This window comes from Canis lupus, chromosome 10 (assembly GCF_003254725.2).
Source record: "Canis lupus dingo isolate Sandy chromosome 10, ASM325472v2, whole genome shotgun sequence".
NCBI classification, from domain to species: domain Eukaryota; kingdom Metazoa; phylum Chordata; class Mammalia; order Carnivora; family Canidae; genus Canis; species Canis lupus.
In genome coordinates, this window is record NC_064252.1 from 65702398 (window position 1) to 65719188 (window position 16791).

The 16791-nt window shown below is 51.7% G+C and overlaps 1 protein-coding gene across 4 annotated transcripts in view; it reads right to left on the reverse strand.

Moving 5' to 3' along the window:
* Positions 1-4872: 4872 nt before the first annotated feature.
* SPRED2 (sprouty related EVH1 domain containing 2) overlaps positions 4873-16791 on the reverse strand; it is a 115242-nt gene continuing 103323 nt past the window's right edge. For all 4 annotated transcript variants that reach the window (XM_049115590.1, XM_025469556.3, XM_035721707.2 and 1 more), the window contains 2 exons: positions 11143-11292; positions 4873-8171 (listed from right to left, as the gene is read on the reverse strand). In XM_049115590.1, coding sequence (XP_048971547.1) covers positions 7506-8171; positions 11143-11292 — 816 coding nt within the window. In that variant the 3' untranslated portion in view covers positions 4873-7505. The remainder of the gene's footprint in view (positions 8172-11142; positions 11293-16791) is intronic.

Consider the following 16791-nt stretch of genomic DNA (forward strand, 5'->3'; position numbering starts at 1 on the left):
CCCACATTGGGCTTCCTGCATGGAGCCTGCTTCTCCCTCTGCCTGTGTCTCTGCCTCTCTCTTGCTCTCTCTGAATGAATAAATAAATAAATCTTTTAAAAAAATAAAATAAATAAAAAAAAGAAAACATGATTTTTTTTTGTTTTTGTTTTTTTTTTTTTTTTTTTAGAAAACATGATTGTGATCAGATTTCACTAACCTTTAATTTATTAAGCCCTGTTTTGTGGTCTAACATGATTATCCTAGAGAATGTTCTGGGGCAGCCCAGGTGGCTCAGTGGTTTAGCGCTGCCTTCAGCCCAGGGCATGATGTTAAAAGACAAAGAAGGGCATTACATAATGATGAAGGGGTCAGTCTGACAAGAGGATATGACACTTATAAATATTTATGTACTCACCATAGAAAAGCCTAATAAATATAAAAGCAAATATCAACACACCTTAAGGAAGAAATAAGCAGCAACAGAATCATAGTATGGGGCATTAATAGCCCACTTTCACCAGTGGATAGCTCATCCAGGCAGAAAATCAATATGGATACAGTGGCCTCAAATGACACATTATGCCAGATGGACCTAAAAGGTATATACCAAACATTCCATCCAAAGTAACAGAATACATTATTTTCAAATACACAGAACATTCTCTCTCTCTCTTTTTTTAAAAAATTACTTATTCATGAGAGACACAGAGAGAGGGAGGCAGAGACACAGGCAGAGGGAGAAGCAGGCTCCATATGCAGGGAGCCCAATGTGGGACTCGATCCCAGGTCTCTAGGGTCACGCCCTGGGCCGAAGGCAGCGCTAAACCGCTGAGCCACCCAGGTGTCCCAAAGATGAGGAATCTTTAAACCCAAAGATAAGGAATCTTTAAAGCAGCAAGAGAAAAACAACTTGTTGCATACAAGGGAACAGTCATAAAAATATCAGCAGGTATTTCAACAGAAATTTGCTGGCCAGAAGGAATTGGCATGATGTATTCAAAGTACTGGGAAAAAACAAAACAAAACAAAACAAAAAAACTTCCAACCAAGAATTCTCTACCCAGCAAGGTTGTTATTCAGAATCAAAGGAGAAATAAAGACATTTCCAGATAAGCAATAGCTAAAAGAGTTCATCACCACTCAACAGGCCTTATCAGAAATGTTAAAGGATGTCTTTTTTTTTTTAAGTTAATATTTTTAGTAATCTCTACACCCAATGCGGGGCTTGAATCCATGATTCCCAGAGATTGAGTCACATGCTCTTCCAACTGAGCCAGCCAGGGGCCCTTAAAGGGATGTCTTTAGGTTGAAAGGAAAGAGTGCTAATTAGTAATAGGAACATATGAAAATATAAATCTCACTGAAAAAGGTAAATATATGATAAAACTTAGAATACTGTAATATTATAAAGATTGTGGATTAATTATAAAGCTAGTACAAAGGATAAAAACAGGGGATCCCTGGGTGGCTCAGCGGTTTTGTGCCTGCCTTTGGTCCAGGGCATGATCCTGAAGACCCAGGATCAAGTCCCATGTCGGGCTCCCTGCATGGAGCCTGCTTCTCCCTCTGCCTATGTCTCTGCCTCTCTCTCTCTCTGTGTCTCTCATGAATAAATAAATAAATAAATAAATCTTAAAAAAAAAAAAGGAGTGAAAATGACTATAATAATTAAAGGCAGGGGATCCCTGGGTGGCTCAGCAGTTTAGCGCCTGCCTTTGGCCCAGGGCACGATCCTGGAGTCCCGGGATCGAGTCCCATGTCGGGCTCTTGGCATGGAGCCTGCTTCTCCCTCCTGTGTCTCTGTGTGCCGCTCCCCCACCCCGGTCTATCATAAATAAATAAATAAATAAATATTTAAAAAATAATTAAAGATATAAAGATGTAAAATGTATTAAAAACAAAGTGGGGGTAGAGTAAAAATGTAGAGCTTTAGAACATATTCAAACTCAAGTTGTTATCAACTTAAAATGGACTGTTGTAAGTTGCCATATGTCAGTTTCATGGTAACCACAAAGCAAAAACCTATAGTGGACACAAAAAAGAGAAAGGAATGTAAGTATATCGCTACAGAAAATCATAAAATCACAAACAAAGCAGGAAAGCACAAAGGAAAAAAGGAACCGAGTAGATACACAAGAGCCAGAAAACAACAAATGGCAATGAGCACATACCTAACAATAATATAGAAATGGACTAAGTTTTTGAATTGAAAGAGTGGTTAAGGACCTATTTTTAAGTAAAAACAACATATACTCAACGTGTGTATAAATGCATAGAAAAGTCCAGAAAAACACACAGGCTTACTTTTGGTGGGACCAGGAGAGTGTTATGGGTTGAATTGTCTCCCCCAAATTAATAATGGAGTTCTTTGCCTTTACTACTTCAGAATTTTATCTGATTTGGAGAACTGAGTCTTTTTTTTTTTAATTTTTATTTATTTATGATAGTCACACAGAGAGAGAGAGAGAGGCAGAGACACAGGCAGAGGGAGAAGCAGGCTCCATGCACCGGGAGCCCGATGTGGGATTCAATCCCGGGTCTCCAGGATTGTGCCCTGGGCCAAAGGCAGGTCCCAAACCGCTGCGCCACCCAGGGATCCCGAGAACTGAGTCTTTACAGAGGTAATCAAATTATAAAAAATTCGGTCATTACGATGGGCCTTTAATTCAGTGTGACATTTCCTTATAAAAAGGGGGAATTTGGACCCAGACACAGAGGGAAGACAGTATGAACAGGCATAGGGAGATGGCCATTTATAAGCTTGTGTAAAAAGCTTGGAACAGACTCCTCCCTCACATCTTGCGTTTGTGGACTTCTAGTCTCTGTAACCGAGACAACGCATTCCCATGAAGCTACCCAGACTGTACTGTTGAGGCAGCCCCGGCAACCTGACGCAAGGAGGCTCCCGGTTTCATGTTTTCGCAGGATATGACCATTTTTTATAACGACTGTGTGCATTACTTCTATAATCAGAGCATGCCCTTCCTTCAAGTTTTAATTTTGGAAGACGAGAGAAGAGACAAGAGGGGAGAAGAGGCCCCGGTAGGACTATCACACAACTGGTTTTATTCTTCATCAGGAAATAAGGAACGTACCTCCTGCTCCTTGCTCGGTCTCGGCTCCACCCCCACCCCAACACTGCCTTTTGGGGGGTTGCCTTGCTTTGAGGGGACCTCTATCTGAGAAGACTGGTGGGCTGTGATTTGCTAGGTGACAACTGGGGTCTGGTCATGCAAGATGTCACCAGGACCATCGCCCTTCATTCCACACACCTGGCTCGGGCCCGGAGTGTGGGATTTCGGACCATCTCCCCCCACAGATCAGAAAGCCCGAGGAGCCTGCAGTCAGAATGCCTGCAGGCAGCTGGCACCTTCTACTAGCTCTGGCCCCTCATTCCCGTGGGGTGACGAAGCCACATTAACAAACCACCCTAGGAGTCCCCGTAAGACAGAATTTTCCAATAGTTTTTCCCCTGGGAAGATGTACCTGCTTTTCTGGGGGGTGCCCACTGTTTGGGGGTGTGGGGTGGTGACGAGCAGGGAGGAGCAGAGGTCCGGGCGAGGAGGGCACTGACTTTTACAGGGGTCAAGGCCACCGAAGAGGGCCGCAGGGTTTCAGAAAGCGGCGCTCGGCCAGACCCCGGGCTCCGACCCAGGCCCGTACGCTGAGCCAGGCCTCGCCGTCTCCACGGAACTGCTCAGAGCCCCCGGCCTTCTGGCAAGCTCCACCGCTGGCGCCTGGGCCGTGGACACCTGTGCGAGGGCCGCCGAGGATCCGAGCCGGTTCGGAACTGCAGAGAGGTGAAGGTCTAAATACTCCCAGCCCGTGGCCTCAGCGTCTTGCGCCTCGAGAGCCTGGTCTCGGGTCCCTGCGGTGTCCTCGGGTCTCCAGCGCCAGAACTGCGGCCGGGCCCAGCCTTTGCAGGTGCCCCCCGGCAACCCCCGACGGGCCCAGGCCTGAAAAAGCCAAAGCTCGAGAGGGGACGTCCCTTGGCCACGGGCTAAGGGCCAAGCACTGACGGCGGGGACGGGCCAGCGGGCCCCACTCGGGGTGGGGGGGCTCACCCTGAGGCCGCCTGGTGGGGCCAAGGGCGCAGGGAGGGCTCTTGCCCGGCGGCGCCTTCCGAAGCGCACAAGGGAGGCGAGCGGGGCCGGGCGGGAAGCGCGGCCCACCCGGAGCTCCTCGCGTCCTCGTCCTCCCGTGGCTCTTCGCCCGCTTCTTCACGTCCTCCGGCTCCGGTTCTCTCGGCTCCTGCTCCTCCTCAGGGCCGGTTCCTCCCCGCTCCTGCCTTCCAACCAGCGTCTCCCATGGTTGTGCGCCTTTGCCAGGGGCTCGGAGGAGCTAAAGCCAAGAGGGAGGGCAGGGCCCGCCTCCAGGTCTCCGAGGCCCTGCGCGGCTCCCGAGGGGCGGAGCGGAGCCTGCCTGTGGCCCGTGACAGGCCCCACGCTCTACCTGCCCGGGGACTGTCGCTGGAGCCGTCTCGCGTCCAGAGCCCATCTGCGAGGCCAAGGGGCCTGCCGTCCTAGCGCGTCTGCTGTGGGACACGGTCCCCCAAAGCCCCACCCGAGGTTCAGCAGGAATTGGCAGAAAACAGCTCGGAGGAAGTACAGCTGTTCCCTCTGAGGAGCACGCGTGGGGGAGGCCAGGCCCGGGCGACGGGGTGTTCCCGGGCTGTGACAGCAGCATTCCTTTCGCTTGAGGCATCCGAGCCCGAGGAGCGGCAGTTCCCCCGGGAACATGACATAACCGCAGCCGGGAAGGGCCTCCCCAAGCCCGACCAGCGGCCCCGCGCCCCGCGCCCCGCGCCAAGGAAGCCCCTTCCCAGCGTGGCCAGCGCCGAGGCCCAACCGCCCCCCGGGCCCCACCAGACAAACACCCGAGCCAACGAGCTGATAGGACGTGTCTGTATTTACATGGTACATCTTAAAGCAATGGCTACGTTGGTCATACATATTAGAAACCATAAAAAAAAGTTAAGAACTAAAATGTACATCATACACTTGTATATATATTTTTTACACAGAGGTAAAAAGGCTTATTATAAAAAAATCAATACAACAGGGTTTTTAGTATACAGGTAAAGAATGAATTATGCTTCAGGCACTTTAATTTGTTAATGTGAGCAAATAGCTGGGGGTGGGGGGGGTGGGGGGAAGCTTCCAAACAAACCTTTTGGTTAATGTTTTGTTACCACAGATACAAAAATAAAATCTGAATAATTTCTCTCAAATGATTGACGTCAGTAGGCAAAGCTGACTGGGAAAATACTACACACTGTTCAGCTGCAGTGTGGCAATTAGAGACGTATTTACATCGCTGTCCCCATGGCTGTCCTTGCGCCCTCAGCCGCTCGCTGCCTGCTGCCCTCACAGAGCGAACCGCGCGGGCGGAGGAAGGTGCACTAGCAGGACTCTTCAGAGGGTGGGAAGGACAGGGCTGAGTGACTCAACGGGGACTCCGACAACAAAAACCACCAATAAAACCCAAAATAACAACCGCGCGACAGGTAAGTGTGTTCCTAGTGAAATAAATAGGGGCACTTGAACTGAGGTCGGACAAACCTACATTAGTGTTGTGCTTTGTAGAGGAGAGACCTTGAGAGATGCCCTGAGGGAGCGCCTCAGGCGGGGGCCGGGCGGGGCCGGTCTCTCCGCGGGTCTGGCGGGTCTGGCGGGCCCGAGGGTTTTCCGCGCGGTCTCCAGGCTGGGAGTCGTCCTCGTCTCCTCCATCACCAGACCGACGGCTCGCGGCTCCTCGCGGCTCCTCTGCCGAGCTGGAGGCCCAAACCGGTCGCTCCGACGAATGGAAGCGTCTACCGACTAACTCGTGAGCACACGGGGTATTTACACCGACGATCCGGCCAAGGAAATGTGACGGGTGCTCGGGGAGCCGACAACACTCCACGAGGGTGAGCATGGCTGGCGCGTTCCCGGGGTGATTGGCCGACTGGAAAAGAGTCCCTTTCCTTGAAGACTGCGGTCCCGTGTGCAACAGAGAGGGATGGGGGAAGCGGAGACGCGGAGCAGGCCGTGCCCTCGGCCGGCGGTCAGCACGGGAAGGTCACGGCGGCAGCGCAGCCGGGCGGGCCGGGCCTGCCCCCACGGTCCCGCGACGTTCTGATTGTACTATGCTACGTACCACTCTTCACTTTTCTTCTTTTCTGCAGCAAGGAGATTGGGCTACTCCTTGCACTATATTAGAAAAATACTCTTTTCCAGCTAATGAGAAGCCTCCTACACGGCAAGGCGACAGGTGGACCCAGACTGCCGACCTACCATCTGTGCGCCCGAACTGGCCAGTCTGGGATTGGAGATGCAGGAGAAAGACACTTAGGCATCGGAAGGGTTTTTATATATGGCCTTTTTTTTCCCCCCAAGTATAAATGAAAAAATTTGGTGACGTGAAATTCAGTCCCGAATGAAAACAAATCGGAAACCCACGAACAAAATGCAACCCACCACTCTTCAGGTTTAGGACGTTTAAAATCCACCCTCCCCCCCCCCCGCTTTTTTTTTTTTTACAGATAATCGCCAGTGGGCGCGTGGGAGGAAGCTCCTTTAATTTTATTTTCCACAACCGTAGTGTTTCTCAGCTGAAACTCTTTGGAGAACACAGGTGTGTGTGTGTGTGTGTGTGTGTGTGTGACTATTTCATTTGCAAAACAACGAGCACAATTTCTTCGTTAGTGTTTTCTTCTAATATTGCTAAGTTTTCAGAAGTGGTGGGGAGACAAAATTTTAAAAAGTTCTACCTTAGGGGGGTACCGGGGAGGCTCAGAGAAGCCCGAAATCCTCCTTTTCTAGCCCTGGTCCATGAGGATGCAGATGCAATGCGGTTTAGGGAATTATCCTGATTCACACAAGTTAAATCTGAAGTTAAGGCTCAATTCTTAGTCATTTTTATGGGTGAATGTGTTGCATCAGTAAAATAATAACAGACGGATTTTGGGGGTGGGCGGGGAGGGCACAGAAAATGACGATGGGCTGCAGACAGAAACTGCAGCTTACTTGGGAAATTTGGCTTTACAAAAGTTAAAGCGATCTTGTTTTGTGGCAGAAGTCTGTCAGCCAGCTCGCCTCCCGGCCATCGCCTGACTGCAGGTCAGAAGGCTCCTGGCAGGGTTTCATCAACCTGACCTCACGCAGGCGCCAGAAGCGGGGCTCCTGAGCTCGCTGCAGGCCGAACCAGGAGAGTGCGCCGGGGAAAGCCCGCCACCAGCACGCACCCCAAAGCGGCGGTCCCCACTGCAGGCGCCTGTGCACCAGCAGAGGTGGGGACGAAAGACGTGACATGAACGCACGGAGGAGACCAAGTGATTACGGCTTGTCACTAATACACGAGTGTGTGCACGGGGGCTCCTTTCCATGGACACTGCGTGTGTGTGGGTGGGTGTGTGTGGGTGTGTGGCCGATGCAGTGGGTGGCTGGGTGGGGGTGGCCGGGGAAGTGCAGAGTCCACCAGGCGGGGCTCCCCAGGCTGGTACCGGGGAGCAGGGAGGAAGGGGGGGGAGGAGGGCAACTGAGTCACACGGCCGCTTTGTGCTTCCCCCCGCAGCACCTGCACATCACTCCGCAGTGGTAGCAGGCCCGGAGGGGCAGGTAACAGCACATACAGGGGGCCAGGAAGGACAAGGCAATAAGAGCCATCCACCGGAGGCAGAACTTCTCGTCGCTGGTGTCGCACGAGCAGGGGTCTGTGTAGTCGCCCTCGGGGTCCGACATGCAGTGGTAGAGCATGCTGTCCGCGCACCACATGCAGCTCACCCGGCGGATGCAAGTTCTCACGGCGTCAGGCGCGTCCTGACAGCGGCCCCTCCGGTTCTCCTCGTGGACGAACATGTCCCTGCAGTACTCACAGCGCGAGCGCTCCCCGTCCTCCTTCCGCCGCCGCGACTTGCCCCGGGCCGGCTGGGTCTTGATCACGCCAACCCCACGCCCCTTGGGGTCGTCTCCCAGGCCGAAGTCCGACGAGTCCACGTACGGGTAGTTGTAGTCGTGCTTGGGGACCTCGCCCTTGGCAAAGCGCACGTAGGAGTCGGTGTCGTCCGCGGGCTCCGGGGCCTTGCCACGCACGGGCGCGTGCCGGTAGTCCTCGTAGCCCGTCAGCCAGGTGCGCTCCCGGGGGTTGATGCGCACGATCTCCTCGTCGTCGTCGGGGAAGCTCACCTGGCGATAGGGCCTGGGCATCGGCTGCCCGGGGACAAGCAAACACACATGGTGTTACAGCGGCCGCAGGGCGGGGAGGGAGGCCGAGGAGGAAACAGCCCCCCACCCTGTGTACCCCTGGCCTCGACAAAGCCATTCCTGGGGGGGAATGGAGGTGGCAGTGGGACCAAAACCAACCAAACACCCAACAGACACACCTGTCCTGTCATTACCGCACATCCCCGAGGTCATAGGGGTATTTCAAGGTGTCATCCTCAACCCATTCCCGGGGCCCCGAAATTTCTTTTCCCCCTTTTGTTGAGGGTATGACCCTCTAAGGTGGGCAAGTGTGCGGACTGTGGGGAAAAAAATGTACTTTGAATATTTAGACCTGAAGACACCAGATGGAGAAGCGGAACTTGGGAGGCCTTCCCTAGGAAGCCTAAGGTGCCGGGGAGCACGGTCCGGATTTCTGACAGCCTAGCGGAGTTTGACCTGCTTTTGTACAGCATGTTCTTTTGTTAAGATGGTTTTTTTTGGGCAGCCTGGGGTGGCTCAGCGGTTTAGTGCTGCCTTCAGCCCAGGGCGCGATCCTGGAGTCCCGGGATTGAGTCCCACATCAGGGTCCCGGCATGGAGCCTGCCTGTGTCTCTGCCCCTCTCTCTCTCATGAGTAAATAAGATCTTTAAATAAAAAATAAATAGATATAACCTTTATTAAAAAAAAAATAAAAAAGACGGGCTTTCCCCCCAGTAGAACCAAAAAATATTGGCGTGCACGGCCTGTGGTAAGGGGAGCACATGTGGGTATCTGTGTGTGTGATATGTGCACACCAGGTCACAGTACAGAATGCATTTTGCACTGTGGGTCATGCTCAGAAAAGCAAAAAAAAAAAAAAAAAAAAAATGCTAGGAGCTACCATACAGGGGTATCTTGTCATCTGGTGGGGAAGAGGCAGGAAGGGTAGGAGTGCAGATCTGCAGGCTGTCTGGGGTTTGGATCCTGCCAGGATCTCACAGATGGTGAGGGGCAAGCTGTAACGTGAGCCCAGGCAGGCCAGACCCAGAGGCCCCCACCGCCGCCTCCTGCAGGCGACAGAGTCATCTCGGAGCCAGTCCTGCTGTGGCTTCTGGCAAGGCCCTGTCCAGGGGGGCAGGCGCTGAACACACGGTTACCAGAGAGACGCAGGTAAGCCTGCCCGTCCCAGGCACCTTCGTTGGGACAGAGTGAGATTTCATACCCCTGAGGTCCTTTGGGTGTGAAGGCTTTTTAAGGGGTGGGGAGAACACAGCTCTGGATGAACCCACTGAAGTAAAATTCAGACTTTGGAATGTCCTAGTAAGTCGCTAAGCCTCAGATTCTTGATCAAAAAGCACAGGGCTAATCTATACACGCTGCGCACCCAGAACCTGTGGCACAGGGTGTGGCTAACACCTGCTGCCGTTATCGTCATTAGGATACTGCCACCGAATTTACCGCGTGGTAATTACATTTATCCATCACTCCCACCACACTGTGCGCTCCTTGAGGGCAGGGGCCACGTCTCACACACACTGCCTGATTCCTATTAGATTCTAGACCGTTTCACAGACGTTGGAAAAACCACAATCTTAAATCAATCAAAACAAATCCTGGGAGCAGAAGAGGCTTTGCTAATTATTCTGCAAAGTAAGGAGAGTCAATTAAGGTCAATTAATTCCCATCTATAGCTCCCGTAATGTGGTTTTTAAAAAGAACATTTAAAAAAAAAAAAAAAAAAGAACATTTTATGCCAAAATATTAGGAAGCACACAGTAAGATTTTTATTTATTCATGAGAGAGACAGAAAGAGAGGCAAAGGGACAAGCAGGCTCCATGCGGGGAGCCCGACGTGGGACTTGATCCCGGGTCTCCAGGATCAGGCCCTGGGCTGAAGGCGGTGCTAAACCGCTGAGCCACCTGGGCTGCCCAGATTTACAGAAGTGTTTTTTTTTTTTTTTTTAAATTTTTATTTATTTATGATAGTCACAGAGAGAGAGAGAGAGAGAGGCAGAGACACAGGCAGAGGGAGAAGCAGGCTCCATGCACCAGGAGCCCGATGTGGGATTCGATCCCGGGTCTCCAGGATCGCGCCCTGGGCCAAAGGCAGGCGCCAAACCGCTGCGCCACCCAGGGATCCCTACAGAAGTGTTAAAAAAAATCATTAGGGCAGCCCAGGTCGGGCTCTCGCGTCGGGCTCCCTGCACGGAGCCTGCTTCTCCCTCTGCCTGGGACTCTGCCTCTCTCTCTCGTTCTGTGTCTCTCATAAATAAATTAAAAAATCTTAAAAAAAAAAAAAAGTTCTGTAAATCTAGCTTTACATTAAAAACAAAACAAAAAAATCCCCTCACTGCCCTATGTTGCTTTTTTTTCTTTTCCAAGCAGACTGGTGGCCTCATCACCCTCCACGGGCACCAGTCCATGTCCCACAGATTGGGAACCTGCTCTGCAGAACGGCCACTCGGTAAATATTTGTTGAATTACTGAATTCCAGACTCCAGCTACGTCTCCCCAAGCAAGCCTGGGCCTGCCGCCTGCAATGCCAGGGTGCCTGAGCCAAGCGGACGGCATTCCTTACTCCTGATCCTGGCTCTGGGCTTTCACACAAAGCCAGGAAGCCCTTTGGACAGAGAAGCTCGGGAGGCAGCAGGACACCCTGGGTGAGCACACGCTTGCATCTGTCACTTGTTCTGTCGAGGACTCTAAGCCCTTAGCCTTCTCCTCGGTACACTGGGGAGGGCGAGGACCTGCCGTGGGGTGATTCGTGAGGATTCAACGAGATGAGCACATGAAAGGCTTATTAGCACGGGGTCTGGCACGCGTGTACACGCACACACACGAGGAAGTAAGGAGGAGTGGCTGCCGCCACCATCCATGCGAGAAACGGAGGCTGCCTGGGCTTGAGCGCCGGGGCACGGGGAAGGGGACGGGGACGGGGCCGGTCCAGACTCGGGAGGCATCCACCCCGCACCCTCAGAGGAGCCCAACTGCCACGCACCTGTTCGAGGTGATAGTGGTCCGTGGGGTAGGAGTCGTGCAGGTGGCCCAGGGTATAAATCCTCCGGTGCTCACAGGATGTGGGAGAGGAGATGGTCCGAGTAGGCTGTTCCCTCTTCTGGGAGGAATTAGAAGAACTGTCTGTAGCTGTCTGTGTAGAGGGAGGTAACCAAGGGTTAATTAAAACAAAAACAATAACCAAACCCACATAGCAAACCCTAACACGCCGTCTACCCACACTTGCGGTGTCTTGCTGGACTTCCCGAAATCTGGAGTTTATCTTGGCTGTGGGAGGCAGAAGGACCCCTAAGGGGCCAGATTGTCTAAACATGATGTGGCTGGCTCAAAGGGCAGGGAAAGCCAGCCACCCAACCCTGGAAAGTTGGGTTTGTTTTCTCAAATGTGGGAGCAGTCACCGGGCTTTGCGGGGAGAGGGCTCACTACACCAGGCCTCCTGCGGGTGCGTCCCAGTTCGATCAGGAACGGTTACCCCATCTGCAGCCCTGAGTGCATGGTACTCTGGTGAGTGCAGGGGAGGCAAAAATCAAACCCAAATGTTCCTGTGCGGAGCTAATCCCAGCCTGGGAAAGTCTCAGAAATAAGGATATCTCAAGGGTATCGTGGGCATCGGCTTTCCAGGAAGAAATTTGGTAATCTCTGGGTTGAAGGCAAGCCTTGGGGGTCACTGTGAGCTGGAAAAAGAGAGCGAGAGAGAGGATGGATCGCACGGGAATGACGGTCCCTGCCTGTTGGTGGTTAAGTGCAGATCTGCTCTCCCGCTAGAAGCGATGGGTCAGACTGGAGGCTCAAGGACAATGTCTGTGGAAGGTGATCAGATACTGGGATGGACTGTGGCCACCACCCTTACAACCAGGAATCAGAACCCCTTCCTCCCTTGGCTTCTCAGGATCACAGTTCCTTTTCTCCCCCCCCAAGTCAATGAAAAGGTTTTCCTTGTATCCGGGGGTCCTATTTCTGGCAAATACTAAGGCACTCCTAGCTCTTGCTCCTCAACCTCATATTCCCGTGGTCTCCTTTGCTTATTTATCTATTTATTTATATATATATATATTTTGTTAGCATCCTGTATCTTTTTGGGGGCAAGGGTAAAACAGACAAATGAAAGTTATTTTTATACCCTCACCCCCAACTTCTAAAGTAATGCCTAGAAAAATGGGACAAGTATTTAGGACAAAGACACCTGTATTCCCATTACGCGACTACTGTTAATTTTTAAAACTTGGTGGACATGTGCAGCACCTCTTTGGGGACCCAACCCTTCTGATTCTTTTTTTCCCCCCTCTCATCCTGTTTGGTCCAAGTGATGCAGAGCTGACACCTGTTTCTCATCTCTCAATCCAGAGTGACTAATTCAGATAGAGATTTATGGTCCACTCCGACGCAATAAGAGATTTTTTTTCACTGAGATCAGAAAAGATGCTGTCTTTATCTCTGAAGTTAAGTTCGAAGGGTCCTTCTAGGTCAGAACTCAGGGAAGAATTCTTCCTTGAATCCCAGTAACAAGAATTTTTACTTTTTCCTAAACTCCGTCCTGTTGTTCAGCTCTCTCCGCTCTTGCCTCACGTCTTCGGGGGTACTGACTGCCCCCCCTCTTAATACGCAGGTGGTCGTAGAGCACATGGAACAATAAGGCAAAGAGCTCTTAACTGTCCCGGACTGTACAGGTGCACACGGCGAGCCGGGCCCGGGGAGCACAGGCGCAGGGGGTACTGTGTCCACGTCGCCGGCGGGACAGCACACTGGGACCTGCCGACCCGGCCAGGCGGCCACCCCTGATCTCCACGGCCCGCGAGGGACGGCCATCCCCACACGGCTGCTTCGAGGTCGCGCCAGCCCTTTCCCATGCCTGCTCGCAGAGGGCTTTTGCTGAGGTTCAGGGGTACAATGTCTCCAAGTAAAGAGCCTGCTTTAGGCAAACCCAGGAGCTAAGGGGATGATGTCTCATCATACAAAGGTTCCTAAAGATCTCAATAAACACTTCCCGGTGAGTAGGCACAGGCCCTTCAGCGTGATTCAAATCTCAAGGGCTAAATTCTGAAGCTGCGCCCCGCGTGGCCATCCTCTCTCGGGTTAGAAGCTAGCCTACTGAGCACACACGGTACTGTGCACCTCCGCTCGCCCCCTGTGTTAATCATCTGTTCACTCCCCCACCCTGTTTTCTGTGACCTTTGTCCAGGTTCACGATGTGTAGAAAGGAGGCACACCCGGGTTTCCCTAGCGCTCATCAGCCAACCAGCAATGCCACCCCTAATGCACTCCTCCTACCTCCCCAACCTCGAACAGCCTCTTCCCACCGCACAGTCAAGTGCAAAGCTTCCTGGAAGCCATCAGGGAACGAGAGACCGAGCAGCGCCTCTGAGTCTCTCCTCATCTGATGGTGAATCTTTATGGGGATGCAAGGAGGACGGAGAGCTCTGAGGCGTGCCCACTGCTCACCGCCTTCTGCAGGCAGCGCTGAAGACCATGCCTGGACGGCGGTGGGTGAGCACGGACTCTGGCAAGGAGGGCATGTGGGACAGGCTCCATTAAGGCCGGCGCTTATTCCACATCTACACCATTAGCTAGACCTTGCCACACAGTGAGTGTGACCTACAAACCAAAGCAATGTGCTAGGAGGGCACCTCCAACGAACAAGGGGGGAGATCCTCTTCTTCACATGTACCTTTTCTTTTCTTTTTTTTAAATTAAGTAATCTCTATGCCCAACGCGGGGCTCAAACTCATGATTGTGAGAGCAGGAGTCACATGCTCTACCTACTAAGCCAGCCAGATGCCCCATCCACGTGTACTTCAGACCCGATTCTCCGAGCTATAACTCCGCTTGGAATTGCCACACACACACTGGAGAAAAGCAGCCCCCCATGAGCTACACACAAACACACTCCATCGGATTCCTGGAACGTCGGTTGTTTGTGCACACCAGCCCATGACACCTACCAACCTACCAATCTGGCAGCTCCACCTTCGACTCCACCAGGCTCTGGCTGCTTTTAAGCTCACCTTGCTCTTTCCAGGGGTTGCCTCTTTTGAGGGTTTGAGCTCAAGAAGAACAGAGGTAGAAGCTGCAGACTGAGGTTTCCCCCCACACGGGGACAGGTGCTGCTGCCTCATGGGAGCCCTTGGGTAACATGACCCAGCGAGCATGGCCATCGCCACGTGCAAAACGTAGCCTACGAAAAATCTTGCCTCTGGGTTGGACTCTGACTCAATGCCCAGGCCCATTATTCAAAAGACACCCAACTGAGCAGTTTGTGACCTAATATGAGGTGCTGAACAACAAAATGCAATGGAATAATCTAATGCTAAGTAACAAGGTCTTGGCTCAGGAAGACTGGATGTGAGTCATCCTCTAATTAAAAGTTGTGTGATCTAGTTCAAGGTAAGAAGCTTTGTGTGGCCTGGTGTTAAAGCTCTCTACTAGGGTGGAAAGCTGAGGCAAGACTTTGACAAGGAAGAACCTAGATGGAATAGGAGCGGAGAAAAGGAACACAGGGAGGGTCTCGGAGCAAGAGTCAGGGCATATAAGAGGGGTCCTGCCTACCTTAAAATCAAGGAAAGAGAGACAAGGGGCCTGATCCAATCTACTCTGCCTGTGACACTCATTCCTTCCCTGGAAGGTTTTGGGGTTTTAGGGACTGGGTGCTTTGTGGGCTCAGACACACAAGGTGACGGGCCAGGGGCAAGGCTAAGTGGCTTCCATTCTAGACGCCTGGACAACCCAGAGCAAGGCTCAGAGGAAGAGAAAAAAGGGTTCAAGTTGCCCAGTGAACATCTAATAAAATTCCTCAAAAAGAGCAAGCTTCCCATGGCCAGACCCTGCAGGCATAAACAGTACTTATTTTGAGAATTCAGCTATTTCTTTTAATTCCCCAGAATTTAACAACGAATGAGAGAAAAATACCAGAGCTTCAAAAGTTGACGCAGACTTCTTCCGAATAACTGACTTTAGGGTTACAGTATCGGACAGTCCATCAAAACCCGAAGTGCAAAGGACACTGAGCCGAGGCTGCCTGGAGTGGGTGGAAACCGGAACGAATGGGGGAAGGAGAAGATCCAGGTCTCCCGTAAACCCGTGGCTGGCTCCCTCCTACTGCACAGGCGTATTTTTACAAGACAGGATTTCTTACTCTTGGAACCTTGGCTAGTCTTCCCTTTCCTTGGGTTTTCCTGGGAGTTCTTAGAAGCACATGCATCTGTTCACATGCCCAAGGTCCCGGAATGGGCCTCCTTCATCTGGGAGGCCAACCTCTTTGACCCAAGGGAAGCTCAGAGAAGGAAGGAGGGAGAGAACCAAAAAGCCAGAGCAGCTGAGGAGGCAGTTTGCTTAAATTACCATCCTGGGATGGAATCCTGGCTGTTGACCAAGGGCTTTTGGGGGCATTCAGGGTGGGTCAGATGATGCATTTCAAAGTGAAACAAGTGTTTTCAAGGCTATGTGCATCCCTTCAGCTCCCCTTGGGTTTTCCTACTGAATCTTTGTTTTTTCCAAAAGAAAAGCAGCAGGAAAAGAAGAAAAAAGGAAAAGAAAACGCTGCTTAGGGAAAAGACATGCCCAGGGCTGTTCTTTCAAGGACACTTGGAGTGTGTGTCCTATTCCATCTATCTGTGACTGTGAGGAGGTTGGCAACTGGCAATTTCCTTCTCCGTCTTGGGGATGGAGACAAATGGGATGAACCCCACCTTCAGGAAGACAAATAAGGACAGTCCCTTCATCCCCGTGTCCCTAGGAACACACGCGAGGAGAAGAAAACACAGGACACAAGGAGCAACCGTGTCAGGAGGTTAAGAGGCCAACGTGTTTTAAACAAGACAAAGAAAACTGAAAACTGAAGTTAAGAAATGCTGAAGGAGCCAGACCACCTCGCCCAGAAACCCTACAGCCAGGTTCTGCACAAACTGCAGGGTAGAAAGAGAACGGACTCCAAGCCAGGTTATAGGCCATATGTCTCGGACAAGCTGTTGGATTTCCCAGGGCCTCAGTTTCCTCACGTGTAAAATAAGGGGGAAGGGGGACGCCTGGGTGGCTCAGCGGTTGAGCACATCTGCCTTCGGCATAGGGCGTGATCCTAGAGTGCCAGGATCGAGTCCCACACATCAGGCTTCCTGCATGGAGCCTGCTCCTCTGTGTCTCTCATGAATAAATAAATTAAATCTTTAAATCTTTATGGAATCCTTCCCTTTTATTATTTTTTAAAAAAATATTTTATTGGGCAGCCCCGGTGGCGCAGTGGTTTGGCGCTGCCTGCAGCCTGGGGTGTGATCCGGGAGATCCGGGATCGAGTCCCACATCGGGCTCCCTGCATGCCTCTCTCTCTGTGTGTCTATGAATAAATAAAATCTTAAAAAAAATAATAAAAAATATTTTATTTATTTATTCATGAGAGACACAGAGAAGCAGAGACACAGGCAGAGGGAGAAGCAGGCTCCATGCAGGGAGCCCAATGGAGGACTTGATCCCGGAAGCCCAGGATGACGCCCAGAGCCAAAGGCAGATGCTCAACCGCTGAGCCACCCAGGCGTTCCCCCTCCCCCCGCCTCCCCACCTCTTAAGAACATCAGAGGTCCCAGGGGTTTGACCAAGACTGTTGCACTTCACTGATCTGAAGGCCACAGACTTCCTTCAGATTGAT